Below are 16,475 nucleotides of genomic sequence, written 5' to 3'. Positions count from 1 at the left end.
GATGGGAGAAGTGGTCAGAGGGGGATTGCGGCAGAATGGTATCTTGTAACCCTCCCTTAGCCACTTGACAGACTGGGCGTCTGCACCTCTTCTTTCCCAAGCTTGCCAGAAGATCTTGAGTCTGGCTCCTACAGCTGTCTGGAGAGGAGGAGAGTCAGTGTTTGCCTTTCGAAGACTTGATACCTTTCTTGGACCTGCCCCTGTGACCGTCTGGGCGGGTACCTCCTCGGTTGGGGGCTCTGCCACGAAAGGGCGGAATAAATCTAGTAGCAGGAGTATCAGCCACTGGGGTGCGGTAAGTTCTAGGAACTGAAGGAGCAACCTTAGCCTTCCGTGCTGAAGAGGCCACAAGATCATGCGTGTCCTTCTGAATGAGAGCCGCAGACAATTCCTTGATAAGATCCTCAGGAAACAGGAACTTAGAAAGAGGAGCAAAAAGTAACTGCGACCTTTGGCAAGAGGTGATACCAGTGGAAAGGAAGGAGCAAAGCTGTTCCCTTTTCTTGAGGACTCCCGATACAAACATAGAGGCCAGTTCGCCGGAACCATCGCGAATTGCTTTGTCCATACAGGACATGATCAGCATGGCCGAGTCTTTGTCAGATGGGGCAGTCTTCTTGCTCAAGGCCCCCAGGCACCAGTCGAGAAAATTAAAAATCTCAAAGGCGCGAAAGACTCCCTTCAAGAAGTGGTCCAGGTCAGAAAAGGTCCAGCAGACCTTAGAGCGTCTCATAGCCGACCTTCGTGGAGAGTCAACCAAACTTGAGAAGTCAGCCTGGGCAGAGGCAGGGACCCCCAAGCCTGGTTCCTCTCCTGTGGCATACCAGACGCCCGCCTTAGACGTCAGCTTAGGAGGTGGAAACATAAAAGACGTCTTTCCCAGTTGCTGCTTGGACTGCAACCAATCCCCTAACATTCTCAAAGCTCTCTTAGAAGATCTAGCGAAGACGAGCTTAGTGTAGGCAGACTTAACAGGTTGCATGCCTAGAGAGAACTCGGATGGAGGAGAGCGAGGGGTAGCAGAAACAAAGTGATCCGGGTAAAGTTCTCTGAACAGAGCCAGAACCTTGCGAAAGTCGATGGAGGGTGGCAATGACTTGGGTTCCTCCACGTCAGATGAAGGATCATCCAGGTGAGCAGCTTCATCCTCAGAAACCTCATCACCTGAGGGTTGAGAAGCGAGAGGTAAAGTTAAAGCGGTCTGCTGAATGGCTGAATCCTGAAGAGCGGGTGCATGCGCACTTGCGGATTCATCCTCAAGTCTCTGTTGAAGAGGATGAGGGCTGGTAATGACAAAGTCCTGAGGCTGGGATGAAGGAGGTTCTGCGGAGGTCTGAGGAGCAAGCGTGGTGAGAGGCGACTGTAGTAAAGCATGAGGCTCATGCTGCATAGACTGCGGTTCAAGTTGAATGGGAAGAGGCTCAAGCTGAGGAGAAAGTGGCAGATGCATGCGTTGAGGTGGCTGACTCATAGCATGAGGTTCCTGCCTCAAGAGTTGCGCTTGCCTCAAGGGTTGAGGTGGCTGCGCAGAGAGAGGCTCTTGACTCACGAGTTGAGGTTCTTGAGGTGCTTGCCTCGAGAGTTGAGGTTCTCGCCTCGAGGAAAGTGGAGGTGGTTGCTGCGAGAGTTGAGGTGGCTGCCTCAAGGATGGTAGAGGTTGTCGTACCTCAAGAGGTTGCTGCCTCGAGGGTGGTTGTAAAGCAAGATACTCCTGCCTCAAGGGTAGAGGAGGTTGTAAGGCATAAGGCTCCTGCCCCCATTGTTGAGGAGGTTGCTGCGTGGTAAGAGGCTCCTGCCTCAAGGAAAGTGGAGGTTGCTGCACAGCGCTGGTATCTGGCAACTCCCAACGCGGCAGCTCACGCATGGAGGTAGCTTGAGGAACCTCAACCTCATACGTCTGGCAGATTGTACTGCGCAGAGGAGGAGGAGCGTTCGCAGGAGGAGGTGTATTAACCTTCTCTGCCTGAAACTCCCGCATCAACACCGCAAGCTGCGACTGCATAGTCTGCAGCATAGCCATCTTAGGATCAACAGAAGTTGAGGTCTGTTGAGGCATAGCTTTAACAGAAGTTGAGGTCTGTTGAGGCAGCGCCTTACCCCTCTTAGGAGGCGTGCAGTCACCTGATGACTGCGGCGAGTCCGAGCTAGCCCAATGGCTACACCCTGGCTGTTGGACTCGCGCGGTCTGGACTTTACGCTTAAGAGGTCTTGAGGCCTGAGTCCAGCGTTTTCTCCCCAAAAAATCTTCTGCAGACGAGGATTTAAAGGGCTCAATCGTCTGAGAGTGGAAGTGACGATCTCTATAAGATACGCCCGCAACCACTGAGGATACTACTGTGCGCCGATCAAGGCCTGCCGAACCCTTTTGCCCTTCGACATTGCTTCTCCCCTGGGCTTGGGAGCTTGCAAGAGGTCCCGGACTGGGAGGACGACTGGCACGCACAGAAGTATCCTCACGCGCAACACTGACACTGACACTAGCATTAGGCACAGCACTGGCACTACCACTTCCCACTGCACTTTTCACTTTAAGTTCCTTGACGTCTGCCAAAAGGAACTTGTGGTCACTCACTACCGACTCCACTTTATCACCTAAAGCCTGAATGGCACGTAAAACATCTGACATATCAGGCTGAGCACTAATAGTAGGTTCGGGGGTAGCCACTACAGGGGGAGGAAAAGGTTGAGGATCATGGGGGGAGGAATAAAGTAAAGAGCGAGCCGGACTCCTCCTAACTCTCTCTCTCTCTAACTTAGTGGTATATTTGAGGAATCGAATAAAATCAAGTTCTGAAAGTCCGGCACATTCCTCACATCGATCTTCCAACTGACAGGATTTTCCCCTACAGTCGGAACAAACGGTGTGAGGATCAACCGAGGCCTTCGGAAGCCGCCTAATACAAGTCCTACATCGTCTTTGGGGAGGAGCTTGAGAATGGTCGGACATCTTGAATCAGAGAACAGTCAAGGGGGATTCCAAATTAAAGCTAAAGATCGTTAAACCATAAATCAAAATTAATCCAAAAGCTATCTAAGCTAAGGGAAAAGCTTCCTGTATAGCGAAAGCTGAAATCTCAGAGCAATACTTCACCAAAACCGTGAACAAAGACTCCAAAATTATAAGCGCATCCATGTAGGTCTTGCCGGAAGCACGACAGAGGAAAAATTGAGGTGGTGTCAACAAGAAGTACTGCAGTACCTGGCCACAGGTGGCGCTGGTGAGTACACCCCCCTCTTGTATAGCGATCGCTGGCGTATCCCGTCCGTAGAATTCTGTCGGGCAACGGAGTTGACAGCTACATGATTATCGGGTAAGATTAATATTGAAAAATTTTTAATCCTACCTTTTACGCTATAACATAGCGATAAAATATCAAACAAACACCTAATAAGCGAATGCTCAAACCCGTAACAAGAGTATATCACCAAAATACTGCTAAAATCTAGGTTAAACACGAGTAAATTTGATTTCTACGTTGCCAGTATGGCAGCAGAAGAAAATCTGATACTAGGAGGGATAGTTCGACCTAGCTCCGTGGTGGCGCTAGTGTATACCTGGCATATCTATGCGATTGCTGAGAGTCTTGAGTTTTTAATTTCTGCCGGACAGAAGCATAAAGCTATTATCATATAACCAGCGGGTAAGTTTAAATGTTTAAAAAAGGCTTCTGCTTATTTACTATATCAGGTTTTTCTGCAAAGAATAATACTCTTATTTAGCATATGAAAATTAAGATTAATTGAGATAAAGTGTAACATTCTCAGATATCTAACACATCCTTTAAAATTAAAAAAAAAAATTCTATAATGAAGCTTACTAACCTCTAACATGTCTTTTCGTAATATTAGGGTGAATGAGAATATCATAAAACAATGGACGGACGTGAAATGGCAACCTCACATCTGCCCATGGAAATTCTTCTCCATTGGTTGCAGTTGGCACTGTTGGAGGTGGAGAATTTGTGGGGCGGCTACTTAGACCTGGTATTGGTTCCCCTGTGTAAGTTGCTTCAGGACACCCTGGAAAAATATACAAATGTTAAATACCTAGAAATTTTATTTGATTATTTTTTCTAATGAACTTTCAAAAAGAATCATGAATGTTCCGTAAAAGTCAGGAATATCTAAAACCTGCCATATGAAGAACTGTATGGTTTATCTAAATGAATGAGATCATAATTCTTATGATAGAAACATGGGTTGATAACAGTTACCTGGCTTTGTGAATGCAACGATGAGAGCGACAGCAATAATTGCCACAAAGCTTAATGTCACTACACAACATGCCCGCTTCTGTGAACATACCATCACAGCCCCAGGCTCGTACATGGCCCGTTTGTTAACCATGAAACCACTTTCATTTGGAGACCCTGTAAGAGAATAGAGAAATTATTATAATCACCAAAGATTACACAAGGCAGTAGATTACACCAGCATGAGGTTAGATATGAAATAATTTCTCTTCAAACTACTTTTTATCATCTTAGTCATCATCTGTGCCCTTTCCTCAATATTTACTTTAAAATTTTGTTATTTGTTTCTATGCAACATACAAACCCTCATCCTTTAATTAAGAAGACTCACTGCTTGGTGGTGGGTATTCTCTGTAACCCAAACTGGAAGGTTCAATTTCTTCCCTGGAAGAGGTCAACGCAGGATCTATCGAGAAACTAAGCGAGGACCCCCATTCTGCCTTTCATATGGATGAAAGATTGATAAGACCCTAGTTGTACAAGTATACATGTATCTGATCAAAACTGGAGCTCCCTCTCCCCAGAAGGGGATATCAGTTAGAAATAAATACCAAGCAAAGATTAATGGGTTGGTATAAGATCCACCATCCTCCTGCCCATTAAAGGAGGATGGGAAGAGATACTTCTTGAAACTTAAGGAATGAAGTTCTGAAGTGAAACTCACTAGCATCTGGTCCAACCAGCATTTACTGTTTTGACTGTTTGGTCCCTATGATAAGGGATAGAAAAATGAAGGGGAAGAGCCACACAGACTACTGTTCATTCCAGACTTACATCTACAAGTTATCATAGACAAGATAAATACTTGTCCTGTAAGGGAACTGGGCTTTGTTACACAACAAATTGAGCAGCCACCATAAGTTGAAGCACAAAGTTGTCAAGGGACTTGTGGGTAATCTCACAAGAAAAAGGCTGTGAAGATGGTCTGGCATCCAGACACAGGCCTTCAACACTTGGCCACCCGACAGGATTCTCCTGAATCCAACTAGGGTTGCAGCTTAGCAAGTAATAATAATAATAATAATAAAAATAATAATAATAATAATAATAATAATAATAATAATAATAATAATAAAAGCATACTTAAGAGCCAGAGCTCTGTCTAAAAACCTCCACAAAGGCTCAAACATGAATGCGAAAGAGCCTTGTGGCCCACGGTCACGTCCCACCCATGGGACCCAAGACTGATTGATTGATTTGAGGTTTTCTGGCATCATGACATCTAAGGTCATTGACGCCGATATTGTTTATTGTAAATAAAAAAAAAAAAATAAATAAAAGAATATTCAATTAAAAACATAAAAGCAAAGGTGTCATTTTAAAAGTTAAATATCTTTCAGAAGACCTGCTTCTGAAATAAAGCTAAAAATACAACTAGCATGGTAGAACACATCATGTCCAATAATCTTGGCAAGGATGAACCTGCCATTCTCACCTCGAGACTCAAACAGATATCTATTACTTTAACTACTGTATGTGGGGCATTTGGTCAACAAATGCCTCACTGTCAAGGGTACCAAACAGTCGTCGCAATATGGTTGATGTTGGTCAGCCAGCAAAAAAGGGATTTTGACGAAGGAAAAATCTATTTCTGGGGAGAGACCTGTGACGCCCGGCGAAAAAGTCCTTCTTTGTACTTTTTCTGATATAAATCTTCCAAATATACCAGAGAAAATTAAAAGCATGGAATGCAGAGGTTACAACCCTCGCGCAAGCACCTTGTTGGTGTCGTATATCTAAAAAGGGCGTTTGTAAAACACTATTCACAGGCTGTCTCCCATTTAGATAATCCCTTCATCAAAGGGGGAGGGCCGTGACAGGCCCTAGAGAATACAGTTGGGATACCCTACCGACACCTACCACTCGCGCTCACCAGGTCATCCTTCTGTTTTGGACTTGACCGCAAAGTTGATAAGTTTTTTGCCCAGTGTTTTTCGAAGTGATTGTCGTTAATTCAACATGACTGACGTTGATACTTCACCCTTACCAATGTTAAGTACCATAGTTTGTTTTGGCAGCTTTTGACAGTACCGGGCATTTGTTCTGTTTCCAATATGGTGGTTTTTAGTTTTGGAAGCGATTGTCCGGCCGAGGTATCGGCAGCCATTTTGGGTTATGTTCGCTTCGGTAAATATTCTAGTTAATTTTGCCCATCTGGTACTCTGTCATCTAGGTTATATCACTTACGTTTTATGGCCTTTTAGTGTTATCATTAATTTTTACTATGGTATTTATTTGCTTGCAAGTCCAATTTGGACCTACGAAGAATAGCGATTTAAAGAATAGCGAATTAAAGTTTAGCGATTTAGTCTGTTAGTTTGTACTGCCTTTGCTACCGGATCTCCGGTACAAACAGAGATCAAGCAGACGGCCAGAACCGGAGTTAACAATGTGATACCGATGAAGACTTCACAGTTTCATTATTACGGTCCCTTTTTCATCGAATCTCCGGCTTCACTGGAGATAACACAAACATTCAGTATTAGAGAATGTTATCGTACCGCTGAGGATCACGTTTTCACGATGACGGACCTTTGTCACTAGTTCTCCGTTACAAACAGAGATCAATCAGACGATCAGAATCAGGGTATGAACCCTTTTTCATGAATAATCACAATATCGTTATTACGATCCTTTTCATCGAATCTCCGGCTTAACCGGATATCGTACAGGCGATCAGCATTGAGGTTAATATTAGTTTTCCTCTGGTGTTCACGTTGTCACTATGACGGACCTTTGTACCGGGGATTGTTACCGGAGCTCCGGTACAGACAGAGATCACTCAGACCACGGGTGGCCAATCTCTTGTTTTTGTTGTAAAGGAAAGGATTTAACATGAATCCAAAGTAAACTGTACTTACTTTAATGACACTTTGAATTTGCGTTGGTAATATTCATTAGTTATTCTTGAAAGTCCAAATAAAAATATATGAACATAACTATGCCTATATTTATGCATATATTTAATTCTAACTAGGTATAAATATGGATAAATATCCATACAACATCGTGTTCAAATAGAAATAAATTGATTATGCCTATATTTATGCATTTTCAATTCTAACTATGCCTAAATATGAATAAATATCCATACAACATAGTGTTCAAATAGAAATAAATTGATTGTGCTTATATTTGTGCATATTCAATTCTAACTATACCTAAATATGAATAAATATTCATACAACATCGTGTTCAAATAGAAATAAATTGATTATGCCTATATTTATGCATATTCAATTCTAACTATGCCTAAATATGAATAAATATCGATACAACATAGTGTTCAAATAGAAATAAGTTTCCACTCAGTACTGGGAACCAAACGTTGGCCCCTTCTAATGAAGGGCCGGGTCGAGACTAACCATGCCATGAGAGGCTATCTACTGTTCCTTGAAACTCTGGTCAGTGAACAGATGAATCAATAGAATACTAATAGCCAGTAAATAATGTTAGACCCGGTTCTGAACGTCTGAGTCAGGGGTGGCCAACCTGTGGCGGATGCGCCAACAGTGTCACATTTCATGAATACAAGTGTCGAACTATACCCCAAAAGATAGTACATTAAATGATTTTTCTTTAAAATTGATTTTTATGAGTTATACAGCTGATCCCAGCCTGTGAATAGGATCACTAACCAAAGTTCAAGGAACATCCAGACTTATGTCCCCTTTCTTTTACAGAAGGTTCGCCTACATGGTTCCCGTCAGGATGATGATGAATCTCTCTGGCCTGCAAGAGAGGCTCTCCGCCCTTGGTTATCAAGGTTGGGAAGAAATGCTCCATCTAGAGGTCCCTATCTCCTCAGAGTGTCCTCTCTAAGGTTGGACGACGACCCCATGGACGGGCAGGTAGGTGGGGATGAATTTTGAGCCTTCAGCTTTGCAATTACCTATGTCACCGACCTAGGACCCTTAATGGATCCTGATGTTCATGTTACCCTGCATAAACCGTGACTGCTAAAAGCAACACATTCTAGGGAAAACCAAGGGGCTATGACGGAGCTCAAAAGTATGGTAGTGAGTCGGATCCGTTCAGGAACTCAGAAGTTTCCCCCTACAGCCCCAGGCATATCGAAGTAACCTCCTTCGATAAAAACAACGCATAGAGATTTGCCTTACATGTTCCATATATAGATGGTACCATAAATCTGGATGGCATAGACGTCCTCCCTCTGGGGGACCTAGAATTTACTCCCAGGTACTAGAATTCCCGTTCAACGGATTCGTTCGATTGAAAGAGATTGCCTTGGTTAGGTTAGACAAGGTACCGAAGGTAACAGTATTATTTCCTAAAGGGCAGGCCCGATCTGTCTGGACCAGGATGTTGTCAGTCTGGGGGGTACGATAATTCCAAGATCTGCCCTTCCAATTCGACCTACACGTTTGATGGTCTGATCGGGTTAGTTGTGGGAAATACGTTCTGTCTGAGGCCTCTATCAGACAGGAATCGATAGTCGGTTACCCACTCGTCATCACAGCCTCCCTCTGATTCGACGTCTATGCATCCAAATCCCCCTCATCAGGTGGTCTACCTCACTGATTCACCAGGTACACAGCCCAACCCCGTTGGGATGTTTTACCTGCATACAGCCCTAGATCCGAACCCTCAGGCTCCTCTCGTGGACACCAGAGAGGAAGCTACAGGAGTAGAAGACAGTCTCGACATCGAGACGGACCTAGAAAAAAGGGGGCTCGGAGAAGGAAAGTACCTAGATTCACCCCCTCACAACGCGGTGGTCCCGGTAGGGGGTAGACTTTACCACTTTTGAGACCATTGGACCTTCGGTCTGTGGGCTCATAGCATAATCTCTAAAGGTTTGAGGTGAAAATGGCCACAAGGTCCTCCTCCTCCACCAGTGACCTTCTCCCAGAAATCCACTCCCATCCTGGAAGAGTACACCACAGGGTTACTCAAGAAGAAGCAATCAAACGGGATCGATCACTGAAGTTCCAAAGCCACCTGTTCACAATTCCGAAAAGGCTTGGCGGCATTGAGAGTGGGCCTGGACTTGTCAAGCTAAACTCTTACATTCTCTGCGACAAGTTCCGGATGTTGACTATCTCTCAGGTACGGACCTTACTTCCCTGTAGGACCGTCACCACCTCTGTCGATCTTACCGACGACTATTATCTTGCGCCTTTAGCTCGAAACTTCTCTTCTTATCTGGGTTTCCGCCTAAGCAGGAAAGCCTTTGTGTTCAAGACATGCCCTTTGGCCTCAACATTGATCCCAGGATATTCACGAAACTGGGAGAGAGAGTGTTAGAACAACTCAGGAACCAAGAGATACAGATCATTGCTTATCTGGCCGGTTGGCTCATTTGGGCCCGGCCGGTCATAGAAGGCAACAGAGCTACGAAGGAATTATTTCAATTTCTCGACAACCTGTGATTTCGGGTCAATCTCCAAAAAATCTCGCCTGCAACCATCAGTCCGCTTAGAATGGTTAGCCATTCAGTGGGACCTTTCGAAGCACACGTTGTCTCTCCCTTCCAAAAGGTAAGAGGAATAGTTTCCAAGATCAAAAAATTTTCTCAAACACAAACAGGTGTCTGAAGAGCCTTAGAAAGTATCCTCGGACTTTTCCAATTCACTTCAGTAACAGATCTAATAAAAGCCAAACTCAAAGACATCAATCGAGTTTGGAGAAAGAGAGCTACAGTACCTATAAGAGACATGGTCTCGAAGGTCCCCTCTGTCTTGAAAATGAGACTACGCCCATGGTCCGAACCGAAGGACCTCTCCAAATCGGTTCCTCTACAATTCCCACCTCCACAAGTGACATTCCATACAGCCGCGTCTCTAAGTGGATGGGGGGGATTACTCCGAACATCAAATGTTTCAGGTTCTTGGTCACTCTCCATGAAACAGTCCCATATCATTGTTCTCAAAGCCATGGCAGTGTTCTTGACCCTGAAGAGAGACTCTCCTCCGAGGTCGACCCACATCAGAGTAGTGTCAGACAGCACAGACGCAGTACACTACGTCAACAGGGGAGGATCCAAGTCACCCAACCTGAATCAGATCCTGGTCACTATCTTCGACTGGGCAACAGAAGAGAACTGGTTCCTGTCAGCACCTCACCTAGCGGGAGGCCAGAATGTGAGAGCGGACTCACTATCCAGGACGGATCCACTGGAGTCAGAATGGTCTCTAGACATAATTTCATTCCGGTGGATACTCAGGCTCGTTCCAGGCCTCCAGGTAGATCTATTCGCAACTCAGATGAATCACTAACTTCCTTGTTATGTGACCCCAACCCTGGACCCTCGGGCTTATGCCATGGACGCATTACCCCGGGATTGGAACCATTAGAAGAAGATTTCCCTATCTCCCCCAGGGAATCTTCTAAAAACTTTTACACAAACTACGCTCCTTCCGGGGCGCAGTGGCTTTAGTACCACCTCACTGGCCAAGAACAGTTGGTTTCCTCTCCTCCTCGAGTTGAAACTCAGTCCCATCCGGATCCCGTTCCTCAAACTGACCCGAGTATCCAAACTCACTGTGTCAGATTACTCAAAGATAGCCAAAACTCTAACTTTGTGGACTACAGGAAGTTGGCAGCTCGTAGAGATGCGAACATTGAACCGGAAACGATCTCTTCATCGAATGGGACAAAAAAGGGACTCGACAATTCGCCAATATGATTCGGCCGTTAACAACTAGTAGGTCCCCTAAGAGTGTAGACCATACTCGTATGTCCCCGCATTTAGCCATCTCTTTCTTGAGGTTCCTATTTGACAAAGGCCTAACAGTTAGCACTTTAACCACCATCAAGTCAGCTTTGAAGAAGATCTACCTTGTAGGGTTCAACATTAACCTAGCTGATTCCTATTTCTCATCAACCCCAAAAACATGTGCTAGGCTTCGACCTCCGGTTCGGCCACAAAAGGACTCTTGGTCTCTGAACGGTGTTCTCAAACTTGCGATGGACACGGACAATGAATCCTGCTCTTATATCACTCTTCTTAGGAAGACTTTATTTCTAACGGCTATGGCCTCAGGTGATGGAACATCAGAACTAGCAGCTCTCACGAAACCCGGAAAACATAGATTTCCTCCCTTCAGCCGAAGTACTCCTTTTCCAGACAAAGCTTCCCTAGCTAAAAAATGAGGATCCGCAAAATAGGTGCTCCTCTCGGAAGATTATTCTTCATCCCCAGGATTTTTCTCCGTGTACAGTCACACTCTCAAGCCCCTTTTTAGCTAGAACTGCCACCCGCTCGTCTGGCCCCTTGGTTATCAGGGAACAAGGAGGTACTATTTCAGCCGAGTATGACCAATGCAGGGACGACAAAGAGTAGTCTCCCACCTTCGGAGCATTCCGTTATACCTCCAAGGAGATATAGCATTACTTATTTCTCTCATCTTATTTTCAAGTAAACCATCCCAATGTCGTTGCTAATTATTATATATTAATAAAATTCTTAATTGTAAGTAAAAAATCATTACTCGGAATCGGATACCTTCTTGATAGCAACTCGGCTGCAGCATTTTTGGCCAGTGAATCTGCCTTCTCATTTCCAGACACACCTACGTGTGCCGGAACCCAACAAAATCGAACTGTTATTGGAATTAAAAACTTCTAAAGCTTGTAGGACACTTCTTGCATCACTAAAAATGGTAAAATTTCCCTAGTCTTGTAACGCTATTTTTTCGATAGCGGTTAATATGCCGTATAGTTCGGCCATAAATATGGAAGCTGTTAGAGGAAGTGCATCTCTACAATCAAAATCATTACTATATACTCCAAATCCAACGCCAGCATCGGATTTGGAGCCATCAGTATATATAAAAGTCGATTCCTCATGTTCTCGAACATGTTCTATAAAAAGGGACCTGGCTTCTATGTCAGTCATATTCATTTCAACTCCATTAAATCATTTACAATAAGATACCTCTAGTAATTTCCATGGAGGCATTGATGAAACCTTAAATGGAAGCACCTTACTTCTAACTATAATAAGACCGTCTATCAGTTGTTTCACCCACAACCCATAAGGTTGAAGGGATTTTGGGGGATCTAAAAGTATGTTGAGTGCTTTACAAAGCTTGCAGTCTGACAGGCTAAAGAATTACAAAGTCTTAGCAACCTAAACCAAAACCAAATAATAGAAGACTTTCGGTAAAGGTCTAATGGTAATTCTCCAGCGTCAACAAGGAGGCTTGGAGTAGGCGAAGTTCTAAATGCTCCTGTTGCCAATCTGATACCAGTATGGTGTATAGAATCTAAGATCTTCAGTCGACTTGGCGTGGCTGAGGAATATATCTCACACCCATAACTAATTTTCGAAAAAATTAAGGCCTCGTATAACTTTAAAATAGTTTTGTGATCTGGCCCCCATGATTAATGGGACAAAACTTTTAAAAGCTTCAAGGCATCAAGACATTTTGCTTTTAATGATTTTAACTGAGGAACCCATGTTAACCTACAATTAAATATCAAGCCTAAAAACCTTGCTTCACTTACATATGGAATCCGTTGACCTTTGATGTACATATTAGGGTCTGGATATACTCCCCAAATACGACAGCAATGGAACACAGTAGTTTTGCTTGTCGAAAACTTAACGCATTCATATCAGCCAACTGAATAATTTTATCAATTGCGAGTTGCAGTTTTCTCTCAACCATTGCCATTCTGGTTCCAGCAAATGATATGGAGAGATCATCTATAAATACAGTTGAGAGAATATCTTGAGGAATGACAGAGGATATCCCACTAATTGCTAGTCCAAATAGGTAGGACCCATAACTTGGGGTGGAACAGCCTGCTTGAAGCTCCTCATAAACTTGGACAATTCCCATGAGCATAGAGGTCTGTATACTTCCACCAAGAGGTCATATTTAAATCTGATGTGTAGCCTTTGACAGCCACGACTGACAGGAGCTTCTCTCGGTGACGTTAGACGAGGATGTTCGTGATCTATGTAAAAACTATTCCAATGAAAGAAATATTCCCTCTATGACACAAATTGCAGATGATAGTCCTCTTAGCCTGCTAGAACAGCTGTAGAAGACTTCTAGAGACATCCAGACATCTGCCTCATGTCTCACGAAAGCCTTTCGCTCATAGGAGATATTGGATAGTCTCCATGCCTGAAGATCCAAGGATTCCATGGCTTGAAGGTGATTCTACGAGTATGGCTGACTGAGAAGAGTGAGCCACAGGGGTAGCTCTCTCTGGACTTCTACCAGAAGAGCAGGCAGATAGGGGTACCACTTGGTCTAAAGCCATTCGAGAGTCACCCGGTTCATCCTGAGTCTTGGCGTAATCAACAGCTGGATCAGGTCAATAGCGGAAAGGCGTAGACATTCAGGTGATCCCATGCATATTGTAAGGCATCTTCGAATATTGCTCATGGAGCCAGAATGAGAAGTAGAACTCAGGGAGACTCCTGTTCCACCGTGTGGCAAACAGCTTGAACCCTTAGGAGTACTCCGGGGCAAGAAGCTTTACGCTACCAGAGGTGGGGACCAATCAGCTCCTACAACCTTTCCTTGGTGGGCAAGAGAGTCCACTAGTATTTTCCTGTTTAGAAAGTATCTTGCCAACTCCTCCATCTCCATGACATGAAAACACTCCCAGATTTGTACAAGCTTTGTCTGCCTGCAAAAAAGGTGTATGGCTGACATAAGACATTACGGTAGTGTCAATGCATCTCAATACTTCTGAATGTCTCCAAAGATTCCTAAAATATTTGTAATATTGAGAAGGCTGCTTGCATTTTGATGACATTGCAGAGCAGATTCTTTCTTCTTCAATCCACACCCCCTTAGATGACCAAGTTGACTAGGTGTGTATTAAACCCTTCTTCACCATATCTGAAAAAATATGCAAGTACGGAGGTGGAGAGTTAAGTAGAACTCCCCTAATAAGGTTCACCTCGTCAAGCTACTAGGCCAGACCGAGAAAACATTGCCAGCGCCGAGCTGGTACCACTGTTGTGGACAGAAATGGTTGCACAACCTCCCTGAGCCTGACAATACAATCGTATGAAAGAAAGATTCTCACTGCTACCATCGCCATCCGTATGCCAGGGTATGAGATTCAACTTCTCGCAACATTACCGACATCCCCAGATAGCGGCAAAAAGCGAAAATCCAATCTCAATCCTGATGCAGCTGCCTACCCAAGGAGGCAAGCATCAACCAACCATCGATGTAACATAGCACTTATCCATCCCGAGTGGGGCCAAGTGGCTCCCAAGGTGTCATCCATGTGTAAACCCTGGCATTTGCACACAGTCTGAAATACAGTCATGAACTGGTATACTAACCATAAAAGGAGAAGCGATAGTATTTTCGAGGACTGATGAACAGGCACTTGAGAGTACACATCCTTCAGGTCTACCAAAAACAGGAAGTGTCCCTTTCAGACAAAAAAACAGCACAGGGAAAAAAAAAGTAGTTCAAAGGGAAAAGGACAACGATCAGCCTCCAGTTCCCCAGTCGCCTTCTCCACTCTGAAGAGCTGACTGCAGAAGCCAGGAGACTCGTAATGAACAACTTCGAGAGTGCTCTTCTCCAACATCTCTTCCACCTTTGCCCTGAAGGCCAGGGCTTTGTGGATGCTGGCTAACCCATTGGGAAGCTCGAAATACTGTGGATGCAAAGGCTCTTTCAGCTATATGTGTCAGTTATGGACCAAGATCTCATGGAGGGCACGAGACCCTTTCCTGATCCCTTGTCCCGTGGGCTTGGATGGTCACGAAAGTTTGGCTACTGTTCCTTTCAAAGTGCCCTGGCCCTTGAAGGAGACTGTGTGGTGAATAGGGGAGTCTTGCGAAGCAGTTCCATAACTACACCGCCACCTTACACAAACCTCGTACAGAAGTGACTTAGCACCTTGCACCAATAAATTCCGAAACGACAAAGCCACCTCTGGGGAAACTGCCTTCTGTTGGGCGAGGAAGGAGACTGCCTTCCTGCCCAAAAGAACAAGACTTGTTATTTCTCAAAAGTGTTCAGGGTTACAAACCTCAATTACTTTGAAGTAAGTGATTTCTTCAGACCCCAGAATGAGCATGAACATCATAGAGAAAATCCAAGGCTAAACCTTCAAGGTTGCTGTCTCTGCTGCCATGAGAGCAGGGCCAGCCGGATCCAACCTAACCTGCTAGCTCTAAGTGAATTCTCAGACCAGCAGATCTGAACATTTGCTCAACCCATGGCCAGGTCTCCGAGATCTGGTCATGGCAACTCAAACGAGGACTTCGATACTGAAGGGGACCCAGAGTACTGATGAATAACCAAGGCTACAGTTGCCTTCCCCAGGCTGTTGGACTCACAAATGAATGCAAGAACCTTCACCACAAGGCACTCTAACTCAAGTTGGTCTGGTCTAGCAGGCTCTGGACCACAGTACGGGCCCCGAGAAACCTCATCAATCACTAATGCCGAAGGAGAGGAAGCATTCTCAGGAGAATTTGCTCCTCCCTCATGAGTCCAACAGTTTTGTGCCATGGGCAGAGCTAGGAATGTAAATGGAAGCTGACAAAGACTGGGACAGCCCAACAGCAATGACAGAACTCCTGTCATGGGACCCAGTAGTAGTGGGAAAAGAAGAGGTACTTCTATTGAGGGTCGGGCCAGAGAGACAGCCATGGCCCTAAGCCGTTGGGAACGAACACTACGCCTCACATCCACGGCCTACCAAATCATACAAACACTGAAGTACAGCCTCAAAAGGTACTATCCATCTCACCAGTAGAGAACTCGATGGCAGATGAAGGTGCGGAAATCCAGAGATCTGTAAGAAGGGGAGATGGAGATTGATGAGCTACTCGGTTAACCTTGAAGCAGAAAGGGTACTTGGTCGTACACTTCTGTCATCATCTTCTGGGGTGATTGTGCCTGCCGGGGTAACCGCAGCCACCGGAGCTGGGGCCCAGGGTTGGCACCCCAGATCCCAGTGTCACTTCCCTGGGGGCCATGGCCCAAGGCCGGAACACCAGCCTCAGCCACAGAACAAAGGCTGAACATCGGGTCCAGGACCAGAACAACGTGTCCAGGGCCGGAAAACCGGCTTTGGACATGGCCTCCCAAAGTTGGTACATCAGATCCCAGCCACGACACAAAGGTGAAACCCTGGGCCCTAGCCATGACCAAGGAGGGCAGTAGCATATGAAGCTCCTAGATAAACTCTGCACATGAAGACTGTGGTAGATCCTGGTGTGAGGTGTACGTAGATGGTCGGGGAGAGTGAGCAATTATCTTG

At 45.0% G+C, this 16,475-nt stretch overlaps 1 protein-coding gene across 3 annotated transcripts in view; it reads right to left on the bottom strand.

Moving 5' to 3' along the window:
- Nucleotides 1-16,475, bottom strand: part of LOC137653700 (endoplasmic reticulum aminopeptidase 1-like) — a 512,338-nt gene that overhangs the window by 409,215 nt on the left and 86,648 nt on the right. For all 3 annotated transcript variants that reach the window (XM_068387282.1, XM_068387289.1, XM_068387299.1), the window contains 2 exons: nt 4,215-4,370; nt 3,823-4,020 (listed from right to left, as the gene is read on the bottom strand). In XM_068387282.1, the coding sequence (XP_068243383.1) occupies nt 3,823-4,020; nt 4,215-4,370 (354 nt within the window). The remainder of the gene's footprint in view (nt 1-3,822; nt 4,021-4,214; nt 4,371-16,475) is intronic.

Source organism: Palaemon carinicauda, chromosome 1 (assembly GCF_036898095.1).
Source record: "Palaemon carinicauda isolate YSFRI2023 chromosome 1, ASM3689809v2, whole genome shotgun sequence".
Lineage (NCBI taxonomy): Eukaryota > Metazoa > Arthropoda > Malacostraca > Decapoda > Palaemonidae > Palaemon > Palaemon carinicauda.
This window is presented reverse-complemented; position numbering and strand designations above follow the sequence as displayed.